We start from the raw sequence: 12,500 nt of genomic DNA on the forward strand, positions 1-12,500 counted from the left end.
GTGTGCTGATTTAACCAGGGGAACCTTCCGTGCCATGCATGATTTTAAACTATGACGTCTTAGTTTATTACCCACAGTAACCTTGGAAACAGTGGTGCCAGCTCTCTTCAGGTCATTGACCAGCTCCTCCCGTGTAGTTCTGGGCTGATTCCTCATCTTTCTTAGGATCATTGATACGCCACGAGGTGAGATCTTGCATGGAGCCCCAGTCCGAGGGAGATCGACAGTCATGTTTAGCTTCTTCCATTTTCTAATAATTGCTCCAACAGTTGATCTTTTTTCACCAAGCTGCTTGGCAATTGCCCTGTAGCCCTTTCCAGCCTTGTGGAGGTCTACAATTCTGTCTCTTGTGTCTTTGGACAGCTCTTTGGTCTTAGCCATGTAAGTAGTTGGAGTCTTACAGATTGTGTGGGGTGGACAGGTGTCTTTATGCAGCTACCGACCTCAAACAGGTGCTTCTAATTTAGAATAATAAGTGAAGTGGAGGTGGACTTTTTAGAGGAGGACTAACAGGTCTTTGAGGGACAGAACTGTTGCTGATTGGCAGGTGTTCAAATACTTACATGTATTTGCAGCAGTGACACATAAATAAATTATTAAAAAATCATACATTGTGATTTCCGGATTATTATTATTTTTAGATTATGTCTCTCACAGTGGACATGCACCTAAGATGAAAATTTCCGACCCCTCCATGATTTCTACGTTGAAGAACTTGCAAAGTCGCAGGGTGTTCTAATACTTATTTTCCTCACTGTATATATATTATTATTACTTTTTTTTTTTTACAAGCACGTAAATGTTTAACAACCGGTTAAAATACACCAAAATGCAGGAAGTCGCATTAGAATTATTTTAAATTTTCTGGGGGAAGACCCCCATCCCCCCACCCCCACTATTTGAATACCAGCATCGACTGGTTTACAAATGAAGCCCTGTTGGTACTGCTGTTATGATTCTTTTCAGCAAAGAGTTTTCTGTAATAATTTGAAGAAGTAGCAATTCATTATGTGAATATGTAAAGTTTTAAAGTGGTTTTTGAGACGGTTAATTTTCTCAAAACTGTAATTTTTGGAAGTTGAAATTAAAAATGTTGTTAATTAAGTGTGTCGAATGAAAAATACCCCATGTTTAAAAGTATAACAATTGTATTAACACTATTAAATTACAGGTCTTAAGTACAAAGTATTTATGTTACACACATATTTCCATTGCATTAAAGAGACAAATTGAAGAAAATTATTTAATAAACATGAGGGTTATGAGGGGGTCCCTGAAACTTTTTCTCCACTGTAAGGGGTCCCTGAACCCAAAACGTTTGAAAACCCCTGTTCTAAACCACCAAACTAATTTGAATTAAAGTTCATGAAATTAACCTTTGGAGTCAGCCCAATTTAAGATGGCTGCCACAGCTAACTGACATTTATGACCACAAAAATGGCAATAACTGTCATTTTTACAGATAGTGAACAAAAATTAGATTTGGTAGTAGCTGAGAGTCATTTTCAGCAAATACTATCACTAGCTAGATGTAGAAGTAAACCAGTTTAAAAACATTATCCTAGTTTTTTTTTTAACAACATAGCCCCACTTTATTCTCCATTTTAATATAAACACTACAATAAACTACTTTTTAAAAACAGTTTTGATGCAAGTGTTAAACTTGCAAAATATGAGAACACATCAGGCTAGAGTTAGAAATTAAAAGTTAGTTACCTTTCACAAAAGGTATGCAGACAGGGCAGGACCTTGGGGTTGCAATAGTGATCCAGACAGATGCTACAAACCAGGAACTGCTTGTCTATCTGACGCACCACAGGACTTGGACTCCCGGCCTCACGTTTGGCCATGGCAGTGGACATTTAAAGCCACATGCAATGACAGCAGTTAACCTGCAAAGAGGTAAAAATATCAAAATGAAACGTTCTCAGCACGTTAGCTCCGTTTTTCAAGTCCCCGTTAAAAGTAACTGCTTAGCAAATGCCTTTCCTGTGGTACCAAGAAACAGAGAAAAACAGAAATATAATTCCTTGATCAGCACAAAAACGTGTCCTTTGTTATGCTCTTATTTCTAGGTTAAACCCAAAATACCTCAGTGTGAGAGTGAGCTAAAAGGGACATACAGAAATCCTAAATTTAATCCAGCAAAGTTCAGTCAGGTCATCTGGACGTTTTTTTTTTTTTAATTATTATTTTTGTTGAGACATTTTGTCCTTCATCCAAAGGACTTCATCAGTTCGAGGAGCCACAACAAACTGAGTCCCACAAGCAGCAAACCAACATAGTGGACCAACCAGTTTGCTGGTGACAAGATCTATTCAACCTTTATTTATACAGGTTAATCCCATTGAGCCTCGGGGACTCACAAGAGACCTGATTTTAACAAAGAGTGATGACAACAGTGGACAACAAAGACAACAATAGACAATCATAAAGGATGTGTACAAATTAAGATTTTATTTTTAACATGAGAAAATAAAATGGTATTTAAAAGAAAATGCAACCAAAAAAGTAAGATGGTTTCTGTCCTCTCCCCCTTCGACTCCTCTGAGGCAGCCACAGCTAAAGAGGTTCCAAACATCAAAGTTCATGCTCGCTGATGAAGTCCTTTGAATTAAGGCTGAAACGTCTAAAAAAAAAAAAGAAGAAATAAAAAAGAAACCATCTAAATGACATGACTGAACTTTGGTGGATTTTCTACCTGGATTATTGAGCATGAACTTTGATGTTTTGAACCTAAGTTTAATCCTTTTTCAAACTTTTTTTGCTCATGCTTATGTGCTGCTTGTGGCACTAACACTGTGAGGTAGAAAGGCCTCATTTAGGGGAGAGCTGCAGAAAAATGTAGGAGGAAACTAAAAGCTTAAACTGCCTCGATGATACTAATTAGTAAGCTTTTAGATTGCCTTGCATGCTGCCTTAAGTTGCAGGCACGGTGAGTAAAACCGCTTTTCCCAGCTGCAGTAAACACAGCCGGCAGCTGAAATGTAATCCAGTCACTGGAGCATGTTCAAAATGGCCCACATTAAAGGACAGCAACACAGTGTACCAACCCAGAGAGCGCTGTTCCAAGTAATCTCCCTCTTATCTTATAGAGATGAAAAGCCATCTAACATGCTGACAATGGTGAACATTCAAACTGCATTAATGTTGTTAGAAAAAGGACAGAAGACAAAATGATTCCTTGTCTTTGAGCTCGTCATTCACCCAGTTACATAACATGTTATTTATGCTCTGGAGAAATACACCGTCATCCCTCTCTTTTTATATAAACTGGGACTTTACAGTCGTAAAACAATGTGTAGAATAAAATTGAAAACTGAGAAAACCTTTGATCTTTCTTCCAAACTTTATTGTGCTATAGATATTTGAAGATTTTTCTGCAATGTTTGATTTAAAACTGTTCTTTCACCTTGTTCCTCCCTAACCTCAGTCACTTTTTAAGACATTTAATGGATGTATGAGTACAAAACGTGATCAAATTCTGCTGAAAAATCGAATCTAGGTGCAACGTTTGCTTTCAAAGTCAACTCTGCATTCTGCTGAGGCCTGAACCAAAGCAGCTCCAAACCATTTTACTTCCACCATTGCTGTTTTTTTTTTTTTCTCCATTGTTTGTTCTAAACTGTACTCAGGTCAAACAAATCCTTTTAATCCAAAATGTCTGATGATTTCCTGTTTGTGACTAGGATTGTCATGATAACAAATTTTGCTGGGCGATTAATTGTCTCAGAAATTATTGCGATAAACGATAATATTGTTTGAAATTTTACAATAATTAGTAATTTTTGTCAAATTCCAGAAAAAAAATTGTTTTGCATGTATTACGAACGTAAAAGATGCATACAAAGCCGAACCCCGCCCCCACCTAGGACTGTCAGACCACATCTCAATCTTCCTGGCTCCTGCTTACATGCCCCCGCTGAGACGCTCCAGACCGGTACAAAAGAAAGTTAAATGTTGGAGCCAGGACAGTGGACCCATACTGAGACATTGTTTTGATCGAACAGACTGGCAGGTTTTCAGAGAAGCTGCTGAAAATGGAGGTTCGCTTGATCTTGACCAATACACATCCTCAGTACTGGGTTACATTAGTACATGTACTGACACAGTCTCCACTATCAGAAATGTTAAAAGCTACCCAAACAGAAAACCTTGGCTGAATGCAGAGGTGCGTACCCTGCTGGAAGCCAGGAACACTGCCTTCAGGTCTGGAAACTCAGAGGAGCTGAGTAGGACAAGAAAAGAGCTGGTTGCTGGTATTAAGAGGGCCAAGGCCACATATGCAAAGAGGATCGAGGGTCAATTCATCTCACAAGACCCTCGGAGCATGCGGAGGGGCATTAAGTGCATAACAGATTATAAAGGAAGGAGCGAACAATGTCCCAAAGACCCATCTCTGCCTGATGCCCTCAACAAGTTCTATGCACGCTTTGAAGACCCGAACAGACCACCCAGCACCAGACTCACCTCGCCACCGGATGAAGAGCATCTCAGCGTGACCTCAGCAGAAGTAAGGAGTACCTTCAGGAGGATTAATCCGCACAAAGCAACTGGCCCAGACAACATCCCCGGAAAAGTGTTGAAGGAATGTGCTGATCAGCTCTGTGAGGTGCTGGCAGACATCTTTAACACCTCACTTACCCTGGAGACAGTTCCCACCTGCCTGAAGACTGCCACCATCATCCCAGTCCCAAAAAGCTCTACAGTGACTGGTCTGAATGACTATCGGCCAGTGGCCCTCACCCCAATAGTCGCTAAATGCTTCGAAAAACTGGTCATGACTCACATCAAAACAACCATCAACATCAACGAGGACCCTCATCAGTACACATACCGTGAGAACCGATCAACAGAGGATGCAATCTCCTCTGTGGTCCACACTGCACTCAACCACCTGGAGCAGAAAAACTCTTACGTCCGTATGCTCTTTGTGGACTTCACATCCGCCTTCAACACCATGATCCCCCAAACCCTGATGGACAAACTATCCACACTAGGACTAAGCCCCTCCATCTGCAACTGGGTACTAGACTTTTTAACAAACAGACCACAGTTAGTGAGGATCCACAACCTCTCCTCCTCCACCATAACCCTCAGCACTGGCTCTCCTCAGGGATGTGTGTTGAGCCCCCTTCTGTTTACTCTGCTCACATATGATTGTGCAGCTGTAGTGAACTTAACCTGATGTCAAGACTAAGCCTAAGGTCAAAACCCTTGACCTTAAGAACCTTGTGGGACAGGAACTGTCATTTCATTGATTTGAATCCAGAAATACAGGTTCACCCATCCTGAGACTCTCTTTCTTGAAAATTCAAGTGGAAGAACACTCTCTTTTCTATTATCATTACTATTTTACAAATGTTGATAATCAAAGTGTCTTAGTTCAAACCATTTTAGATGTTACAGTGAACTAATCGATTTTATTAACTGAAACAGTGTAATGATTTTTAATTCTCATGCAAAGTTAGAATTCATATTAAAGCTGTTACAGAGTAATTATGCATTTTCTGATTTCTGTCTTTGAATGAGCAAGTGTGCGTTTTCCAGGGTCAGGAATCGAAGCAGACATGTGTTGGAACAACTGCCTTGTTTTTACATCCTCTCAGACGTCAACAGGGGGGTTTTTGCACCTGTTTCTAAAACTCGCCAAAACAAAACACTCTCTGTCTGTGAGAACAGTTTAATCTGTTCAATAACATTCTTGCTGTCTTCTGACTTTTAGTAACCCTCTTACATCACAAAACACACCCCTGTCTGGTTGTTTTGGACCAATCCGAGACTCCCGAATGAACCGGGAAAAGAGCTCTTTAAAATGTCGGTACTTCCTGGTTTACCCAGTTCTGTGGGTTTGGAGAAGTTCGGCGGTGCGGACAGTTCTGATATGTCCTAGTGCTGGCAGTTGCTGTGGGAGCCGGGAAGACCCTGACATGACCACAGAGCTCTTCCGAGTTTCATGGGATTATAACATTTTCCACTGAGGTGAGCTTGTGTCGGACAGAATCTCGCCATTACTCCGGACGATTCACAGCCATCCTACGGAGACGCTGAAAGGGTGCGTTAAACGGAATCTCGCCTGAGACATCTCCAGGTAAAAGAGTCGATTTCACCACCTAAGTGTACTGTAAGGAAGAAGCTGAAGAAAGCCCGGAGAGTGCCGTTCTGTTCAACACTCTCCCTCACATACCATCTTTTACTCCCTTTAACTTCCTTTTCATCTTTAAATTCTTCTCTAAAGTAGAAATCCTTCCAGATAATTTAGAAATGTCTGTGTAAAGTGCTCATCCACCGCCGTGTGGATGAAAATCATAATTGTACAGTTTCATAAATGTCTGTGGTGAAGCAACGGAAAATCATGGCCGTATGGTTTTCCTGATTGATTATGTGTTATTTTCATATTTTGCCAAATTAATGTAAATGTTTGATGTTAAACTTTGATTCTGTAAATAAATGACCGCATTCATTTTGATGGGTCAAAGATAAATGACGTCTCACGTTTGCATTTCATTAAATTCAATGCACATTTTATTCAGTCCAGAAAAATGAGGAATCCGTGTTAATTGATGAATATATCTGAGCATCTGTTCATCTACATTTTGGTGGCCCGTCACGTGCTCATAAATGGACTGTGTATTCGTGTAATAATTGATATTTCATGTTGGCATGAGGAAAGTAGCAGTCAAAACACTGCATGTTTACGCAGCGTGCTGGAGCTGCGCGCTTGGAGCAAAGACGCTGCATGTTCCGCTGGGATGTTTGAAGCTGATATTGTGAGTCATATGTCTTGTGAAAGCTGAAATTGTACGCCTGTTATGTGTAACTAAAAAGCTGGCTTTGAGCTGTGGAAACGCTTTATTCTCTTTAAAACTGTGTTCCAGACGCTGTTCTGGTCCGGTTCTGTTCTGGTTCCGGCTCGGTTCTGAGAAAGTTCGACCGGATTGTTTTAAATGGTGGGAAAGACGTTTTTCATGCCGGGGCGCCGACTCCGTGCAGCTCAGAGTTTGATTCGTGACACTTGTAACAGAAATTGGTGCATTTTGACAGTTTAAAAGACGGAAAGTTGACGAACTTATTTCAGGCTAACAGTAACATGCTAGTTGCAAAAACGCTTCGTGATTGTTTGGATTGGCTGCTGTGAAGCGCTCTGATTTGCTGAGAAAGTGAATGACGTGCCTACGTCATTTCCTCTCACCCCCGTGCTGCTTTGTGATTGGCGGATTCAGTCACGTGACCCGGAAATGAAAACTCGTTTTCATAGGGAACAAAATCTGCTTTTTAAAGCTGAAAAGCGCTTTAAAGCTGTGTTCTGAAACGCTGTTTAAGTTCTTCGAAGTCTAATTGCTGAAATTTTGCCACGTTTGAGTAAAAATCCGTTCAGAAATGTTGGTTTTAACCGACTCTAGCCAATGCTAGTTTTAAGCTAACAGCTAACGACCGGACGCCACAGGAAGTCATAGTGACCCCTACTGGATAACACTAACAGTGTCTGAGTTAAAATTAATAAGGTTGTACTGCCATCTTCTGGAGAGACTGGAGATCACAGGTTTTCACTTCGCTTTTAGGTATTTTGAGTGAAATTAAACGTTTTTTTTTCTGTAAGGCATTTTCGAGTTAATAAACGTTCCTCAAAGCTGAATAATAACTGTTATCTTGCGTTTAAAAAGTTATTAAGGTATTTATACCAACAAACCTTTTATTCACTGGTAATTAAAAGGTAGAAACTTTTAACAAAAAAGGTACAGTTCAGATATTCACAGAATTGATAGAGTTTGCTCATTTGCTAAGAGATAATGCACGTTTAATTTTTAAATCACTAAATAAGAGTAAATATATCAGTAGAGAGAAACTCTTCTGATTTTATTTTACCACCTAAACAATTACATCTCCTATTTAATTTCTAAATAGCAGATAATGGCGGAAGAAGACGTAAACACTGACCCCTAGCACTCCAGAGATGCCGTCCAGACGGCTTTATATATTTTAACAAATTCAATTATTGGTACTCAATTAGGGCAATTAGAAGACTTTGATGACAATCAAAGAGATGAGGAACTGCAGAGGTTGGCAAAAGCAGCTAAAGTGTCAGAGGACACAAAATCGAGCCGTGAACGGTTGGCAAAAATTTCCCTGCTTCTCAAAGCGGAATTGGACCATCAGGTTGCACAAAATGTCATGCTATTCAGTGGATATGAATCTGAAAAGGAGAGGTGTGACGTATTGATGAATGAGTCTGAATTGCAGAAAAAACAATTTCAGATTGATAGGGACCTCTCAAAGACTGAGCTGTCAGTACAGGCTCAATCCTATGAGGGGAAGATTAGGGATAAAGAACGTGCGTACCAAGACGCGTGTTCAGATAACGATGTGCTACAACAACAGTTGCAGGTCGCATTAAAGGAGCTGGACGTTTGCAAAGCAGAAAAGGCGATGATACTCCAACAATGTCTGAATTTACAAAGTGAATGTCAGACATCACAGGAGCGCCTGACAGCTTGTGAGGAGAATCTAGCTACGACTACGAACCAGATTTCTGATATGGGGCGAGCTGGTCTGAGACTCAGAGACGAACAAGGTCAGGGCCCGGGTCAGCCTCAACCACCCCAGACAGAGGCTGTTACACCTCCTCCCCTTAGCCCCGTTCCAACACCCCCATCTCGGGTGGTAGGGACAGACCTGCACCGATATGCACCTCTTCCTCCTAACACCATGCCGTCACCCCCACCCCCATCTCGGGTGGTAGGGACAGACCTGCACCGATATGCACCTCTTCCTCCTAACACCATGCCGTCACCCCCACCCCCATCTCGGGTGGTAAGGACAAACCTGCACCGATATGCACCTCTTCCTCCTAACACCATGCCGTCACCCCCACCCCCATCTCGGGTGGTGGGGATAGACCTGCACCGATATGCACCTCCTCCTCCTAACACCATGCTGTCACCCCCACCCCCATCTCGGGTGGTAGGAGCAGACCTTCACCACTTTGCACCACCAACCACACAAGAGAGACCGTTGATACTGTCTCCTTCAATGGATGATTTGCAAAAAATCTCAAAATATGTACAACGCTTTGTACCTGGACCGATGGGGTCATCTGGAACAAAAGCGTACCTCAAAGATCTTGAATTCAGATTGAGATCTTATCCTAATGCTACGGTTGAGGATAAGATCAGTCTGATACGGCTCACTTCGGACAGAGAGGTGTTCACCTTTATCGAGCGTCTACCTGATGCAACGAGAAGGAATTACAACCTTCTGTGTGAAGCTTTGATCAGAGAGTACGACTCCTGCACAGGACCTGCTGGTTTCCCAGCTGCAGACAAGGTCACGCAGGGTAAAAATGAACATCCAAGAGTTTATTACAAAAGAATCTTCCAAGCTTATTTTGGTAACAGAAATGAAACCGGAATGGAAGAAGATGAAGGTTTTAAGTTTGTTTTCAGCAAAAATCTCCACACTGATTTTAGACAATCAGTACAAATGATGGCAAATTTCAGAGAAAAATCCATCAGTGAGATTAGACAGTGTGCTGTGAATGTGTTTGAAGCATGTTCTCGTGCTAAGACGCCCATAGAAGTGTTTCCTAGTGTAAAGGTTAAACCCCTCCCTCTTGAACTAGAAGGACGGCGCGCTTCGCCACCTCCTCCTAAGAAAGTTGAGAGAAAACAGTCTGTTCAAACTAACAAACCGCGTCCTGAAGGTGCACGCTGGGACAAAAAAGCTCCTCCTTCGGAGGACGAACGTGATTATCGTAAAAAGGGTGAGCGTAGGACGCAACGATATGGGAAACAATATCATCAGGGGCAGTACGTAAGGGAACCCCCGGAAGACGTACCTGACCGTCCCCCACCTTGGACGAAACGAACCGAGGCGAAAAAATCACAAAAGTTCCAGAAACAAGGCCCTACACCTCTGAGCTCGGAAGAGACAGAGAAAATACGCAGGTTGTTAGAAACTTTGAAACACACTGACATGGGAACCCAACCAGGAGCACTTTGCAGTAATGTAATCCCTATTACATCTGAGGGCGCGAATGACAACATTACAGATGTCGGTGGAACACACCAAGACGTTGCTGTTGTTGCCTCAAACAACCCCTCATCAGAAGAAGGGGGGGTAAACACACACACAAACGATGACGAGTCATCGCAAGCTGAACACTCAGAAACAGCTTCTGCTGTGCTGACGGTTCAGACAAACCAAGATTACACAGATAAGGCTGAACGCGTGAAAAAGCGTCAGAAAAAACCCAAGAGGTTTCTGTGTAACTTTATCAGAAAGGGGGTCGCCAAAAAGGCGTACCTGTCAGTAACACTCGAAGGTGTCCTCACACACGAAGCACTCTTGGACGGTGGGGCAGACATAACAATTATGTCAGCTAAACTGTTCGAGGAGCTGAGGACGGCCGCTGCCAGTGTTAACAGGATAATACCTCTCTCTGAATGTGCTATAGAAATGCAGGGTCTCTCAGAGGTGAGAACAACCCTGACAGCTATTGCAATGGTTCACATGCAGATTGGCAAAATGACACTGTACCACCCGGTACACGTGTCTCGTGTTGACTCATTCCCATTTTTGGTTGGCCAGGATTTTATAAATCGCTTCGACGCGATTATAGATTATGGTGATCAAACAATGTGGACAACAGTGAGCAAACCACTGCCAATAGATACGCCTCCGGAGTGTGACACAGACTGCCCAACAGCAGGTACCGCGGAAGGCGCAAAGGACTCCTCAGCCGAGGACACGAGCCCGGTGAGTACTCCTCTGACATCATGTGAAACCAAAGAGACCCACTCAGTGGTCCAAACTCTGACCCAACAAGACAGTCTCCTCTGTGAGCTGGAGCAGTCAGAGTCCGCCAAACACTACCTACCACTGGTAGTTAAGGGTGTAGAGATCCAAGGGTCCCACACCAACGATGCTGTTCTGTCTCTGTGGACAGATAAATCAGCAATTAACCGAGCTTTCTATGAAACCTTGGTTCACAAACACGTTGGTCTAGAACTAATTAAAAAAGCTTTCCGCTTTCCATTAGTTCCCAATAGTTCACAGGTAATGACCGCAGAAGGAGTCATTAACCTAAAACTGAACTGGAACCAACGAGAACTGGTTCACCCGTTTCTCGTTATCCAAAACTTACCACATGCATCCTACATAGGCTCTGACATTTTGGTAAGGTTAGGTGTCCACGTGGACACCATCAACAAGGTGCTGTGGTCCCTAAAGCCAGCCACAAAGGATCCTCCTGTGCTAGACACAGCGAGCCTTAGGGCTGGGCAGACCATTCCAGAGGCCTGCCAAGTTGCTAGCAACCAAACCACCACAGTACCACCTCAGGTGATTAACCTAATGGTGCGAATCCACATCATAGCTGGACAAGCTATTAGCCATAAACAGGCATATTTTCAACCCTCTCCTGCATTTTTCAACTTGGGACTGTCCGTGGAAACCACAAACCAAGTGAGTCTTGACTCCAGGACCACATCTATTGCTGTGTGTAACACGGGCATGGATGAGGTGCTGATCCCAAAAAACACTATGCTAGGATGGTTGATTTCAACTGACTTTCATGATTTTGAACTAGGCATTCCATTTCTGGGAAGACTCCCAGATAACCTGGTACCGAGTCAAGAAGCTGGGCCAGTATGGTTCACAAAACCAACACAGGCCATAGCTCTTTTCTCAACCGATGACGTCGACCAAGGACCTCAAACCTATGGTGTCTTACCCATAGACAGGCCTGACGACTCAGAAAGGGATTCGTTGGAGCTCCCCAAGGAGCAAGAACCCTTATCAGTCTCATCACTGATTGATCAGGTGGTCGCCCAAGCCGACGCTCTGACATCTGATGAAGAAAGAGACAAACTTCGCCAAGTTCTTTTAAAATATGAAAAGTCATTTTCAACTGACTCAACAGATTGTGGGTTGACCTCACTCCACGCAGTGAGAATCCCAACCCCACCCAACGCACCGCCAACATTTGTCAGACAATACAAGATCCCTCTGGCAGCGTACCAGCCTGTCCAGGAGATCATTGATGACCTTTTGGTCAAAGGTATAATCAGACAATGTAATAGCACCTACTCTGCGCCTTTATGGCCAGTTTTAAAACCGAATGGTAAGTGGAGACTTACCATAGATTACAGAAAGCTAAATAAACAGGTACCCTTATCCAGGTGGCCAATGACTCAGCTCCATCAGGAACTGCCAAAGGTCACCGATGGTAAGTACTTCTCGACCCTCGACGTCGCCTCTGGTTTTTGGACCATCCCTGTGCGCGCCGAGGACCAACACAAACTAGCTTTCACTTTTGGCAGCCGACAATACACCTTTACCAGGTGTCCCTTTGGCTACGCTAACTCACCTGCAGAGTTCAACATCTTTTTGAACAAAGCATGTCCAGACGCCCACGAGCGTGGGACACTGATCTACGTGGACGACATCCTTTTGAGGCAGCCAACACTGGACTCTCATTTGGCTGAGATCGACCACGTCCT

General features: G+C 43.0%; 2 protein-coding genes across 3 annotated transcripts in view; both read right to left on the reverse strand.

The window, feature by feature from the left end:
- The window catches only part of smad9 (SMAD family member 9), a 937,424-nt gene that overhangs the window by 443,051 nt on the left and 481,873 nt on the right, over nt 1-12,500 (reverse strand). The gene's annotated exons all lie outside the window — the stretch shown is intronic.
- Nucleotides 1-12,500, reverse strand: part of trim3b (tripartite motif containing 3b) — a 52,411-nt gene that overhangs the window by 17,051 nt on the left and 22,860 nt on the right. The window contains exon 2 of the mRNA XM_037687957.1: nt 1,717-1,892. Coding sequence (XP_037543885.1) covers nt 1,717-1,862 — 146 coding nt within the window. The 5' untranslated portion in view covers nt 1,863-1,892. The remainder of the gene's footprint in view (nt 1-1,716; nt 1,893-12,500) is intronic.

This window comes from Nematolebias whitei, chromosome 14 (assembly GCF_014905685.2).
Source record: "Nematolebias whitei isolate Nwh7 chromosome 14, NemWhi1, whole genome shotgun sequence".
In the NCBI taxonomy this organism is placed as follows: domain Eukaryota; kingdom Metazoa; phylum Chordata; class Actinopteri; order Cyprinodontiformes; family Rivulidae; genus Nematolebias; species Nematolebias whitei.